This window comes from Mytilus edulis, chromosome 5, assembly GCF_963676685.1.
Source record: "Mytilus edulis chromosome 5, xbMytEdul2.2, whole genome shotgun sequence".
In the NCBI taxonomy this organism is placed as follows: domain Eukaryota; kingdom Metazoa; phylum Mollusca; class Bivalvia; order Mytilida; family Mytilidae; genus Mytilus; species Mytilus edulis.
The window spans coordinates 77,882,842-77,898,407 of record NC_092348.1 but is presented as its reverse complement, the minus strand read 5'-3'; the positions used below and the strand labels follow the sequence as shown (position 1 = coordinate 77,898,407).

At 32.3% G+C, this 15,566-nt stretch overlaps 2 protein-coding genes across 4 annotated transcripts; both read left to right on the top strand.

Annotated features, from left to right (window-relative positions):
- On the top strand, positions 1 to 1,800 carry LOC139525253 (uncharacterized). Its single transcript, XM_071320451.1, has one exon. It carries the CDS (start codon positions 1 to 3, stop codon positions 1,798 to 1,800), a length of 1,800 nt encoding a protein of 599 aa, XP_071176552.1.
- A 5,128-nt stretch (positions 1,801 to 6,928) lies between these two features.
- LOC139524504 (carboxylesterase 1C-like) lies at positions 6,929 to 15,363 on the top strand. 3 transcript variants are annotated; one of them, XM_071319309.1, is made up of 4 exons: positions 6,929 to 7,018; positions 10,371 to 11,911; positions 13,814 to 13,983; positions 14,924 to 15,363. In XM_071319309.1, the coding sequence occupies exons 2-4, from the start codon at positions 10,392 to 10,394 to the stop codon at positions 15,019 to 15,021; spliced, it is 1,788 nt and encodes a 595-aa protein (XP_071175410.1). In that variant the 5' UTR covers positions 6,929 to 7,018; positions 10,371 to 10,391; the 3' UTR covers positions 15,022 to 15,363. The 3 variants fall into 3 exon arrangements, with proteins under 3 accessions (XP_071175410.1, XP_071175407.1, XP_071175408.1); XM_071319306.1 differs by having other exon boundaries at positions 13,814 to 13,995; XM_071319307.1 differs by having other exon boundaries at positions 6,949 to 7,022; positions 10,375 to 11,911; positions 13,814 to 13,995.
- Positions 15,364 to 15,566: the final 203 nt, after the last annotated feature.

Sequence of the window (15,566 nt, the reverse complement as noted above, 5' to 3'; positions counted from 1 at the left end):
ATGGCTGCACGTCTTAAGCATAACATTGAAGAGGATTATTTAACGTGTTCTATTTGCTTCAATATATTCACCGACCCCAGGCAGCTATCGTGTGGACATTCTTACTGTATCCAGTGTCTAGTGGAATATTTAAAATCAACGACCTCTTCACAATCCTGTCCAACATGTCGACAGGCAATGAACTGTCCGAAATCTACAGAGATTCAAACTTGGATTCAAACTTTACCACAGGATCTTCTTCTCATAGGGATAATCAATGCTGTGAAAAAACATGATCCTGATCAAGATCATGATTACGATGAAACAATCAATGGTGGTAAAACATTACAAGAAAAAACAGTTTGTGATAAGCACATAAAGTGTTTTGAATACTTTTGTTCCGATCACCAAGACATCCTTTGTAGTGAATGTGTTGCTGAACTTCATAAAAAGTGTGTGTCATCCCCGATATCTGAGTTACAACTGAAAGCTTTATCCGAACTAAATGAAATTGATTCAAATGTTGTAAGAAATTTAAAAGATATGTCGGAAATTGAACAGAAAGGGATTTTGAATTTAGTTTCGTATCAGAATAAAAAAGAGGAAACATTGTTTATTCTTTCCTCACTTCGTAAACAATTCGAGAAGTTTTCTTCGTTGATTTTGACTGATATTAAAGCAAAGGAAACCAGTCTTAATTGGCCTGAAGTAAACATGAAATCAGTGTTGAAAGCTATCAGAATACATCGTTCACATTTAGAACAGTTTAGAGATGATATAGTTACTACCACTCGAGAAATAAACATTGCTAAAAAGCAGAAAGATGTTTTGGAGATACATAAAGCCGCTGATACGTTACTAAACAAAGCTGAAATAAACTACTCTTGTTTTAGAGATTACAAAATATCATTTGAATCGAATGATTTACTGATATCGTCGATATCAAAAGTAAAAGAAGTTGCAAACATAGAAATATCTTCAGATGTGGATATTGATTACCATGCAGACGAGACACTTTCTGTTATAGAACCTGAAACTGATTTTATGATGTACAGAAAACGTGAATTCTCAGTAAATCAAGAAACACATCTTTATAGATCGCTTTCAGGCATATGCCTTTTGGACAATTCTCTAATCATAATTGACCAATACAATAATAACGCCATGAAAATGACTCTAGATGGCGAATGCGTTGGAAATTGTTCGCTAACAGAACCCTACCAAGTCTGCAAGTCAGGAAATACTGGGATCGCTATTACATGTTGGGACAAAAATGTAATATTCATTTTAGATACAGAACCAATTCTTTCAATTAAAAAAGTAGTAAAAACGAACAAACATTATCTAGGAATCTCCGGTGCTGGAAAAGATCGTTATCTAGTGACATCGCCTGATTCATCGATTGACGTCATTTCCACTTCCGGAGACATTTTGTTTTCAATCGACTCGCGAAAACAAAGTAATATTTTTTCTTCGTTGTTTAGAAAAAGTGCATCAGTGCCAGTCAAAGCAATGTTAAAAGATGAAACTGTGATAATGTGTGATTCAATTCAAAAAACACTTGTATGCATGGACTTTGCTGGACGTATTTTGTGGCAGAGAAAAATACCGGGAATTTCGAATTTTACATGTGGTCCGGAAGAAATATATTGTACACTTTCATGTTCCAATAGAGTATTAAGGCTAACATTTGATGGGAACATTGCAGACAATACGTTCCTGAACATACGCCATCCATGGGCTATTGATACTCAGGGTCAAACTATCGTAATCACGGAAGATTCACCGTCCGAGAAATATCACATTATCAAACTGGAATGAGTTTACTTGAACCATGGAAGTAATATTGAATATATTACTTCCATGCTTGAACTAATTATACGGGGTAACTATAGTACTATGTACAAACGTTTACATAGTTCGAATATAAAAATAATTCACGAGATTAACCGACAAACATATATACTATTTTTAAATGATTAAAGTGCCTTTTACCTTCTAATATTCATAGTTTCTACTTTTCTGACTCGTTGTCTCGTGACTCGGAGTCCGAATAAAGGTGTCCGATAAGGGTAGCATTTCTTCCTGTGGGCTGTTGCTGTGTGAACTAGCACGTTAAAAATCCAGTCCAGGGTGTCGGTCTAGTATAAAGCAGAGTTAGTATTCATATTATACAACATTATGTATATTGTTCCTCTTGAGTTTTCTGTTCTTTAACAGGGATTGCCGTAAAATAATATTACTTTGAAATATCAACAATAAATGTTCGGACAATGGTTAAAAAAATAGTTTTTTTTTAAACGCGTTGGTAGATATTTAGACGACTGTTTATTATCTAACTGACAAAGGATTACCAAATTTCCGTTAAGCACTACATAGACCGAGTTTAAATTTAATCTTCATCTTGACCATAGAAAAGGGTGCCTGTTGTTCTGATTTTGGCATACTAATATATGGGTTTTATTAAAATTTCGGAATGTTTGGTCCTTAATGCTTTTCAATTTTGTACTTTATTTGGCCTTTACCATTCTTGATTTGAGATTCACTGAGGGTCTTTTTAAGACCAATTGCTCGTCTGGCATAAACAGAAATATCCTGGGATCTTTGATGAGGTGTTTCTTGCCTCTCTATGTCATGGAAAGCAGCGAATCAAAACACTATATCATACAATAAAAAAAAACTAAAATGATACAATGAATGACATTTTTTTATTTTATTGTAAAGAAAAAGATGGAGAATCCCAATTCCTTGCTTACTAGAATTGCTTATTTTTTTTAAATGTACGTTACAAATGTCTAGAATTAACTCAAAAAAGGGGTACAGCATATACGTCAATTATACATCAACCCAACGACACACGGAAAAATTAAATCTGGAGGACAATTAGTCAATCAAATTTACAAGAACCATCAAAATTCTGCCATCAACACCATGTTCACTTAAATACAGATAACCCTTATGATGTCATATATATACTGAAGATGCAGGACTTGACTGGCGGCGTTGAATTAGTTTTGTGAGTACTCATTGAACCCTCCGTTTTTAAATTAGTCAGTTAGAGAAATACCAAAATGTATGGACGAATGAATAGTTATGAGGGAAAAACATGTATCTCTTTAACACCACTATTTCAAACAACTTAATACACATACTAGCAAAACAACAAGATGTGAGGAGAAAAATGGACTTGTTTTTCTTTCAGAATACCATTGAAATGCTGAACCTATTTTCGTATTGCATTATGAGTCCAAGTAGTTTCCCATCTACTGTTGAATCAATTCTTTTTATTGCATTTTATTGTAACTAAAGGTTGGTTTTATTTACACAGAAGGGTGATTGGAGTGCTTTGTTGTAACTTCAGGAATTTTTCGTGATTACTGATTTTTTATGCCCTATTTATGAGCATTATGTTTCTGGTTTGTGCGTCCGTTCGTTTGTCCATCCGTTCGTTCGCCTGTCCCGCTTCAGGTTAAAGTTTTTGGTCAAGGTAGTTTTTGATGAAGCTGAATTCCAATCAACTTGAAACTTTGTACACATGTTCCTTATGATATGATCTTTCTAATGTTAAAGCCAAATTAGACTTTTGACCCCAATTGCTCGGTCCACTGAACATAGAAAATGAAAGTGCGAGTTTCAGGTTGAAGTTTTTGGTCAAGGTAGATATTGATGAATTTTGAAGTCTTATCAGCTTGAAACTTAGTTCACATGTTCCCTATGGTATGATCTTTCTAATTAAGATGCCAAATTAGATTTTTTACCCAATTTCACGGTCCACTTTGGACACATTCTTGTACTTCAATGTTTTGATAAGAAATTTAAAAAGGCACATTAACAGAGAGCTGAAGAACAAATTTTACAAAAAAACAAAGGTAAAGGCTCAACGCATGTGTAATATAAATACCAGGACCGCATACATTTTTTGTCTTTTTGTCTGATGTATTAAAAAATTAAAGACCACATTTATCATATCATATTTTTCTGATGTTTTTAAAAATACTTGTTTTACTACTGGTCGTGTTGGTACTTTTTTGATTCTATCAAATAATACTTGTTTTACTACTGGTCGTGTTGGTACTTTTTTGATTCTATCAAATAATACTTGTTTTACTACTGGTCGTGTTGGTACTAAGTTGATTCTATCAAATAATACTTGTTTTACTACTGGTCGTGTTGGTTCTATTTTGATTCAATCAAATAATACTTGTTTTACTACTGGTCGTGTTGGTTCTATTTTGATTCTATCAAATAATACTTGTTTTACTACTGGTCGTGTTGGTACTAAGTTGATTCTATCAAATAATACTTGTTTTACTACTGGTCGTGTTGGTACTAAGTTGATTCTATCAAATAATACTTGTTTTACTACTGGTCGTGTTGGTACTAAGTTGATTCTATCAAATAATACTTGTTTTACTACTGGTCGTGTTGGTACTTATTTGATTCTATCAAATAATACTTGTTTTACTACTGGTCGTGTTGGTACTAATTTGATTCTATCAAGTAATAATTGTTTTACTACTTGTCCTGTTGGCACTATTTTGATTCTATCAAATAATACTTGTTTTACTACTTGTCGTGTTGGTACTATTTTTATTCTTTCAAATAATAATTGTTTTACTACTGGTCGTGTTTGTACTATTTTTATTCTTTCAAATAATACTTGTTTTACGACTTGTCGTGTTGGTACTATTTTGATTCTTTCAAATAATAATTGTTTTACTACTGGTCGTGTTTGTACTTTTTTTATTCTTTCAAATAATTTTGTTTTACTGCTGACTGTGTTAGTACTATTTTGATTCTATCATATAAAAAATGTAAACATATAGGCTTATCTAAATATAGAATTCCTAACCTATAAAATGTATTCTGCTATCATATTCTTTTTATAGACGTCTTTCAAATTCCTTTGTTGGCCTTCATTTAAATTTCGTTCCATTTAATGACTGTATATAATGATCCTTCCTTATATGGACTGCAAAATTTCGGTGTGGGGATATTGTTTTATTTTTTTAATGGTTGATCTATGATTATTAGTATGAGTCTCAGGACCTGCAAGTGAGATATATTATTATTTCTTTAGGTTACTTACCTGTCTAGTTGTGTATAGAGTATTTTGTTTATGTATGAGGGGTCTACTAGAGTTTAATCTTTACTTAAAAGTCTATTTGACTTTTGTCGTTTAGTATAATGGATTGATTTGTGCATACAGATGTTTTTTTTAAAGGGGGTCTACCAAAGAGTACTTTTTACTTTAAAATCTCAAGCGACTTTTTTCTTTTTCTTTTATTGTATAAAATTAAACTATCATTTAAGAAGAATTCATGCAAGCCATAAATTTGTACAAATTTTCACATGGCTATTTTATGCGATTTTTTTCCAGAAAGATATGTTGACGTCATAATAAAACATAGAGAAGATGCTAATATGGTGCGTCTTACAAATGAAAAACTGACAATGTGAAAACTGAAGAAAGTCACGCTTATCCTAGAATTAAGTTGTCAATCTGTGCAAATTTGAAGAAAAAAACTTCTCCACAAGAGACCAAATGAGACAGAAATTAACAACTATATTTCAACGTACGGTCTTCAACAATGGAAAAAGCCCATACCGCATAGTCAGCTATAAAAGGCCCCGAAATGACAAATGAAAACAATTAAAACAAACAAAAAATGACGGCCTAATTTGTGAACAAAATAATGAACGAAAAATAAGTATGTAACACAGCAACAAACGACAACCTCTTAATTACAGACTCCTGACTATGGACAGGCACATTAATACAGCATGTGGCGCGGTTAACCATGTTAGCGGAATCCACCCTCCCCGAAACTGAGACAGTGGTGTAACAGTACAGCATAAGAACAAACTATAAAAATCAGTTGAAAAAGGCTTCACTCATCAGACGGATACAAATAGGAATACATATAACAAACACTACAGAGTACTTGTACACCACAACAACAAAAAGACACTAAGTACAAATATGAGAGCTAGTTCAAAGCCAATATCAAATAATGAATAATCATTATTAATACATACATCTAAGACTAAATTATCAATCAGTACACATTCAGCATCCAATGTAATTAGTGTAAAGACGTCATAAACAGTCAAAGAAAAACATGACATTGTGTTATGCCAAGATACACGAGTCGACAGATTATAGATCCATGAAAGTTCAAATGTATATAACAATAATATTCAGATTGTAGTTGATTTACTGATAACAAAATCAATATTAATACCAATAAGAACAATATTCAAAGATCTAATGACAGTGTTGAACTTTTTAGAATAAGTTTAGTTAAAGGATCGATAAGTTTACCAGGATTTGGTTGTGTTTACAGTTATCTTTTTATCACACAAAATTGAATTCTCCATGCCGACAATTTTGCACAACCGGTAGCGTGAAAAGGTCCGATGATCTATACTTTTTTTATTATATTTTTGAAAAAAGTATGATAAAATGACAATTTGACAAATTAAATTAAAAGATTTTAATTAGGCGTTGGGAACCTCGATCGACCTACAGTTTAAATGTTTATAAATACGATGTGATAAGGTAACATACAACTGTTCATCTTATCTAACCGACCAATAGGAGGATAGTTACTTGAAGACAGGAAAAAAAATACCCTCCCCCTTTTTTTTCCCCAAAATCCGTTATTTTTTCGTTTTCTATTAATTTCACTTATTTTCCCGTTTTTCTGTGTTATAAGAATATATAAATATACTACAAATAACGTTTATTTGCTATTTACTATCAGCAGCGGTCACTGGCCCATATATTATTCGATAATATCAAATGATGTCTAAATAAGGCATTTTAAATTATCAAGTGTCAATGGGCGACCTGAGCGCGCCAAGAAATGGTCTCGTCCACACTGTGAAATACTATATTATAAAATGACGTCTAAATAAGGCATTTTAAATTATCTAAGGTTCAATTTTCAGAACTGTCTGTTTTATAAATAAATAAGATACAGTAAAGAAGTTTTTATATTATTTTTGCACAGCTTTAGAGAATAACACGCCCGAGGTAAGTGTATTTTTTTTCTCCAAGAATAATAAATAACTGTGTATGTATATCATGCAAATATTTTAGATCTCAACACAGCAGAAAGGTAAAAGATTTGATTTTTTTTTTTGATTTTTTTTTTGTGTTTAAACGCCACTCTTTAGCACTGTATTTATGCTATTTCGTGGCGGCAAGTTTTTCGTGGAGGAAGCCGGAGTGCCCGGAGAAAACCACCGACCTTCGAAGAAAAACTGACATTCCTAGTCAATTAAGATTGGAGTTGAGTACACCTGCACGAGCGAGGTTCAAACTCACAACCTCAGTGTTGACTGGCTAGTGATTACAGTAGTAACTACTTAGACCAGTCGGCCTCCGAAAGGTAAAAGATATTAAAACATTCAGGTATTAAGGAGCACATAGTGATATTGTAATTTGGATAAGATTGATCAAACACAAACTCAACAAAACGATTCAAAAATTCAACTTTACAAACATAAACAGACCTGTGCCATAGGTATTTCAGGACAGAACAATTTTGTTTGGCCCTCCCCCTTTTTTCAAAAATTCTTTATTTTTTGTTTTTATTAATTTCAATTATTTTCGCGTTTTTTTCTGTAAAATAAGACATAAATATACTACATAACTTGTATTTGCTATTTACTGTCAATGTCAAGTTTACTATCCACAGCGGTAACTGATATGATATAGAAATGTTTAATTTAAGTGCAGGTGCTTTACACTTCCTGGGTCTTATTGAAGACATCACTTGATTACCAAAAAAAGGCATTTTAATTATGTAGAATTTATTTTCTGGGACTATCTGTATTATAAAAAAAAATCGATTTTTACCGGTAGATTCTTATAGCTGTCTTCTGTTATGTTTACAAAGTTAAGTGTGTGTTTTCCCCCCATGGTATAATATACGGAAGCCTTTTAGGGCCATGCTTATTTACTTTTTACAATTTAATATAAATAATTTGATATAGCAGATTATTAATTTGATATAACAAATTATTTATTTGATATAAGTGCCTTTCTAATTTACTTTTTCCTATTTGATTTAACAGATTAATAATTTGATATTACAAATTAATAATTTGATATAACAAATTAATAATTTGATATAACAAATTAATAATTTGATATAACAAATTAATAATTTGATATAACAAATTAATAATTTGATATAACAAATTAATAATTTGATATTACAAATTAATAATATGATATAACAGATTATCAATTTGATATAATAAATTGTCAATTTTTAGAATTTTGCCAATAGACTAAAATACAATGATAAATGAACATTTTTCAGTAGCAAACATGATAACCAATGATAGACCTTAAAAATGTCAGCTGATTCGGAATAAATTGACTTCTTTAAGAATTAATATGAGTAGATTAAGATATTTGACGCATTGTTACATTTCCCCGGTCTTTTCTTAAAAATGATAACTCTATAAAATGTCAGCATGATTAATTTCTTAAAGTGCCTGCTTAATAGAAGTTCCTCACCTGAAATGACTGATTCTAGAGATTTTTTTAACAAAAACTTACAGCAATACAATACTCACAAAAATGGCGTCATTATAATCCTTATAAGAGATATAGTTCTTGCATTACAATCCTTTCTGTCCGTTTTCTTGAAAACTGTAATACATAGACAAATCTACAAAACATATTAGACATTAAATAATGATGGAAAATTCTGCGTTGCAAAATGGAAGTAAGATAAGGTTAACATAGCTAAATATACGAATGAATAAATAAAATCATTTTGCATTTATAAAGTTTTGAGACAAAATAGGTGACGTAAGATTAAGGTGGCTCGTGGGTATAAATCTTTTGTTTTTAACATAGGATTTCGCTATATTTTTTTTATAAATGAAATTTGTCATATACTGAATAGAAAATTGAAATAAGATAATGGGGTCATCGTTCATTTAAGCTCACAATCTGCCTACCAAAGTAGAACCCATTTTAGTGCCTGATTTTTAACCCGTTTTAGCGAAAATTAAAATTGTCAATGCCCATTTTAGCGAAATATTTTCAACGCATTATAATAAATGATATATAATAAATAAGAAACTTTAAAAGATTCAGGACAGCACAATATAAAACATATCATATCCTAGATAAAATACAGCACTAAAAGACTAAAAGATTAAATCAAATGTTAAAAGTCCGTTAATTCTGGTCTGGAATGGAATGTATATCCTAGATAAAATACATCTCTTAAAGTCTAAAAGGTTGATTCGAATGTTAAATTTCGTTCTAGTCTGGAATGCATATATTCAAGAGAGGCAACAAATGGAAGTTTTTAACGACCTTGACTGGCTATAGAGCCCTTGCACGGTCGGTTAAGAGAGGCTCTGGCTATACTCTCTATACAATACTGTTCAAAGAATTGCTTAGGAACCGTTCTTTCTCTTCATCTTGTCTAGATTGTGGTGCACATTCGTCTATACCTCATATTTTTTTTTCGAATATTTTGTTTGCAATTTGATAATAGTATCAATAAAAACGTAAATAGCTGGGTGACAACTATAAAATTGCTCATGATAATGGGCATGAAACGACTCTTGGCCATTATTTGTTCATGGTAATAGTAAGGTGAGTATTGTTTCAATATCTCCGAAAGAAGTCATCACACCAATAAAATCTAAAAATCCCAAATGTGAAAGGTGTCTGTCCCCCTGCACGCTTATTTAGTAAAGTTATTAACGTTTTTCGAGGGAAAGTGGAGACAATTCGATATAGCAGCGATTCCTCTCCATTTTTATGCATAACCCATTGTGAAAAACGTAAAATTGTCTTCCGGTTGGAAATACAATATTCATCGCATCAGACACCGGAATATGTGTTGTATTCATTTTTTAAACGAAGACTTAAAAACAATTTATATATGGTATTATTGCCATTAAAATGTATCTACCAGAGATCAAAGAGCATAGATGTAAGCAACCAGAGATCACCGTACAATCTTCAAAGTTGAGCAAAACCCAAAGTTAATACGTAATTATAAAAGGCTCCGTCTTGATAAAAATGAAACAATTCAAACGAGAAAACCAAAGACGTATGCTAAAATAATATACGAATAACACATACGAAAGACATGAAGTAACCGAAGACTGGATTACAGTCTCCCGACTTTGGACAGGCACATACAGATTGTGTGTTAAGTTAAACAGTTAAAAAATACCAAAACGTTATATGCCAAATTTGAACAAATAATAAAAAAAAAACAACGGTGACCTATAGTTTTTAGTTTCTGTATCATTTGGTTTCTTGTAAAGAAGAGTTGTCTCATTGGCAATCATACCATATCATTTTTTTTTATGCATAAATTGTTGTTTCATCTTTCTTTTAGATAGATCATAGTGATACCACAATGAAATCATCGTTCAAATGTTTCAGTTTTACTTTTCTGGTTGTTCTAATTTGTGCTGACGACACAACAGTTATAAATTCACCGTCTGGACTAATCAAAGGACTGAAACTGAATTATTCCAAAACCTTAGAACCTTTATATGAATTCAGGGGAATACCCTTCGCCAAACCACCAATTGGTACATTGAGGTTCAAAAAAACAGAACCACTTAATAAACGGACAGAAGTTCATGATGGAACGAAATTCGGAGCAATCTGTATGCAGCCGGGTATCAATTTCATACCTGAACCAAGTAGACCAGCCATGTCGGAAGATTGTTTGGTATTGAATATCTACGTTCCAAGAAATTTAAACGAATCTTTATCAGTAATGGTATGGATACACGGTGGCGGCTTTTTGACAGGTTATGGGCACCAATACGATGGTGGAAAACTTGCTATGGAAGGAAATGTTATTATTGTAACAATAAACTATAGACTTGGTGGATTTGGAACTTTTGCTGTAGGTCATCCTGCAGCAAGAGGTAACTATGGTTTATGGGATCAAAAGATGGCACTACAATGGGTACATGATAATATTGCATCATTCGGAGGTAATCCTGAATCTGTTACAGTATTTGGCCAATCCGCGGGGGCATGTTGTGCATCACTCCAGTCACTTATACCTTCAAATAAAGGACTTTTTCAGAGAGTTATTGCACAGAGTAGTACTGTTAATAGATTTAATATGCTAAAAGATAGTACTGTTGAAAAGTTTGCAGCAGAAGTAGCTAAAAAATCGTCCTGTCCATTCGGTGACAAGAAAATATTTGCTGACTGCTTAAGACAGAAAACTGCTGATGAAATCCTTGAATGGACCAACCCTTCTGCCTCTATGTCAGCGGACAAGATGATGTTTGAAGGCATTGTAATGCCGGTTGTAGATCGTGAATTGTTTCTTGAACATCCAATTAAAAGTCTTGAAGACAACTCGTCAGATGTGTCTCAGTTTTTCCGTTCTATAGATTTCATTGCGGGGGCTGTCACTAACGAAGGATCCTTACTATATATGATAATTTCACCAAGCTTTCAAGAATACTATAAATTTAATTTATCTATAGGTATTCCTTCGACAGCCGTTTGTGGCGGAATATTGTCACCCTTCGTGGAAACGTGGTATGCTAACAACCCAAACGTCACGGACAAACTGTGTAATTATTATTCCGCAGAGTCTGTCGTAAATCAATCTATTAAAGCAACCGATGCCTGGGCTGACATTTTATTTAACTTTGGTATCAACAAAATGTTAGAATATCACTCTGGTGGTAACACATATCAATATGTGGTATCCAAATTAAGTCCAAAACCTTTCGGCCCGCCTCCTCCGTCGTGGTTTAAAGGTGTCGGCCATGGTGATGAATTGCTTTACTTTTTCAATATCACAAAGTTCCTGTCACTGAATGAAGAAGTGATACTGAATGATAAAGATGAGGATTTTGGGAAGAAAATGATAAGTTATTGGACATCTTTTGCTAAAACAGGGTAAGAGTAATATATGATACTGTGGATTCATTGTTATTCGTTAGAAACCAATTTTAGTGATTTCGTGGGTACAGGTGAACCACGAATTTAAATGTTCGATGAATTACAAATTTCTATCAGGTTGTATTTAGACTTTTGCAAAACCACGTAATTACAAAGGCAGGTTTTAGGCAATTCACGAAAACTAGTACCCACGAAAATAAATGAATCGACAGTAGTAAAGTTTTATTTTGCAAAATCAAAGTCGTGTAAGTCTACTTACAATGAGTACTTCTGAAAATGAATCCTTAGTTTTCACATGCAACACCTTTGAACCTACTTTTTTGTAAATACAGAACAGGGACTGGCTCATTTTGACGGAATACTTTATTTTAATCTTCATAAGAGTATATATCAACATACCCATCTTTGATAGACACACTTAGTAAGTATATCTAGAAATCGAGAAATATAATAGAGCATATGTCTCTGCTAGTAAAGTTGGAGTAGCACTTTTTTCTCGAAACATAGTCCTTAAATTTTGTACATGTGCCTTTTATAAAATCTTTGTCAATGTGAACTATTATATATATATAAAAATTATGTTTCGATTGGGAAAATATTCGCAGTACGAATATAGTGCCTAATATTAACAATGTATAACTTGCAAATTTTTTTCTATACTTTCCCAATTTATTTCTTGACATTTCATGCATGAAATATTAAGTAAGAGAATGAAATTATATGTTAAGAAAATGTGGGTGCTGAATCTTTATGTTTAGTAGTGATTAGGTATAGTCAAACAAAGGTAAAAAATTAGTATGTCTGAAACTGTCAAACTGAATTTCAGACCCGTCAATATTTTGAGTTAGAGCTGCATGGTAGATTTTTCTATAATTTTGATATTATTTATCCCGATAGTAGTACACAACACTGTGAACATGTTTTTGAGATAAAGCGGGTGCGATTTATTCAAATATAACGAAGAATATGTTCAAATAGTTGAAATCGCAATTCCGTTCTCTCTTTTTGGGATTTAACATCACTAAAGTTGTACTCATATGAGGAACATTACGATTGATTCGTATAAAACTGGATCTATTCATCTTTCCAAAGCCCTCATTAAGCGGTATCTGATGACTTTTTTTTTATTTCAATCTTCGGTTTTCTATTTTTTTTTTTTTTTTGGCATGGTGCCGTCAGTTTGTCTTGGAGGCGGTGAGTGATCAGTAGACTTTACTCTAAGATTCTTGCGAGACGATGGATAGTCATTAGAATTTTATTGAAGTGTCTTGCGGGACGATGGGTCGTTAATATAATTTTACTTTTAGATTCTTGCTAGACTGTATTTGGTCATTAAAATTTTAACTCTTAGAATCTGTGATCTTTATAATTTCACTTTAAGAGTCTTACAAGACGGTGGTTAGTCAACCAGGCTGAAGCTAGCGAACAATAAGCCAACAAACAATGAGGCGATATATCCAAAAACCGAAAAAATTAATAAGACAGCAACGGCCGTTAAATGAAAATATTTAAAAAGGCAGAAATTCCGTCCAAATGGTCATTAGATTTCTAAACGGTTGGTGGTCAGTAGAATTTAGGTACAATTGATGCATTACATAATTTATGAAATGGTATCAGCTGTGTTATTTTCAAAGTAATCACCCTGCTAGTATGAAGGTACAAATATTTTTTTATTTTTTATAGTCAAGAACACATTATGAAATTTCTTACTAACTTCATACCATAGAGTAAAAACAAGAGGATCTTAAACAAGTGTTAGATATGAAGATAATTAAAGTACAATTAAAGTTTATTTTTCTAAAGAAACAGCATCTATAGTTACTGATTTAAGACATTAATTTAAACGTTTTACCCGTATCCTTAAATTCCTGTAACTCGCATTATAATACGTAATTTTAGCGTGCCAGATGCTGGTAATGGATCGATACCATGGAAACGTTTCAATATAAATGACAAAATTTATCTGGATTTTGACGTTGAGATCACACAAAAAAGTAACTACAAGCCAGAAATATTGGACCTATGGTCAAACCAACTACCAGCGTCGGATCTTGGATCAGGGACTCCAGGTTACACCCAAGGTGATGAATTATGATTATTTTAGTTTCAAAAATTGTTTAGCTGTTGTACTCATTATATTTTAATACAAAGATGCCTTTTTATACTATAACATATCTTTTAAAAGACACAAAGGACAACTTGAATGGTGTATTAGATCTAGTGTTCAATTAAAGGTGTTTTCAATTAGAAGACGGAAACAATATAATTGTTTAACTTCTAAATAAAAAGTCGTAAAATCTAAATTATGCCTTGTTATCCAGAATTTTGCAAGAAGATCTGGAATGGTTCATTATGTAAAGTGCATAGGTTTCATTTCTTCTTTTTTTCTAATAAACACTTACAAGAAGAGCTAAATAGACAGTTTTCGTCCTGCACTAAAGTATAAGCCAAATAGATAGTTCTTCGTCCTGCACAAAAAGTATGAGACACATAGACAGTTTTTCGTCCTGCACTAAAAGTATGAGCCAAATAGACAGTTTTTCGTCCAGCACTAAAAGTATGAGCGAAATAGACAGTTCTTCGACCTGCACTAAAAGTATGAGCCAAATAGACAGTTCTTCGTCTTGCACTAAAAGTATGAGCCAAAAGTTTTACACTCTTGATACATGATGTATTTAATATTTGGAATTTTAAATATTAAAACACAAAATGTTCCATCTTTTTTATGGATGGTATTTTTTTTAACTTTTGATACTATGAACTGAAAATGTTACATACATATGCAGACTGGTTTTAAGATTTGTATCTAACTACTGCTTGGGACTGTCAGATTTCATTTATTCTGTTAGGGTTTTCAAATAATAAAGCCGTTTTTTAGAATTATCTAGGGAACAAACATGTTACGAATCTTATGAAACTCAACTCCACTTGGTATACAGGGAAACTGAAACCTTCTGTTACATGGTAAATGATATCTTGTTGATGTTTTTTTATTGTTATTATTTGCAGACACTGGAGAAATAAGCAGTACATCACTCATCTTTATCAGCTTAACAACGGTACTGATGTCTGTCACAGTCGGACTTCTTCATACATGTAAATTCTAGCTTCGAATAGCCGGTCTTCATACATGTATATTATGACCGAAAGAAGTCATCATTGACTATCATCCTCATGTACAATATTTAATCCTGCAACAAGCAAAACCCTTATATCTTCATACATATATAATCTTCAGCTGTCCGATTTACAATGCATTCAGTTCAATCTAAATGTTTCAATCATGAAACATTTTATAGAAGTTATTCATTGGAGTGATAGTTTTATTATATCATGTATGTAGTGATATTTGAAATACATATTGCTAGCCTTTTTCAAAATGAAACGCGTTTTAGTAAACTGAAAAATAATGGTATGCAAAATTGAAAGATTCGAATAAATAAATTCTTCGTGCGATATTAACTGTGCTTTTTAATGACTAAAGTAGAAAAATATGAATATAAAAAAAAGAAGATGTGGTATGATTGCCAATGAGACAACTATTCACAAGAGACCAAATGACACAGAAATTAACAGCTATAGGTCACCGTACAGCCTTCAACAATGAGCATAGACATGTTCCATAGTCAGCTTTAAATGGCCCAGAAATGAC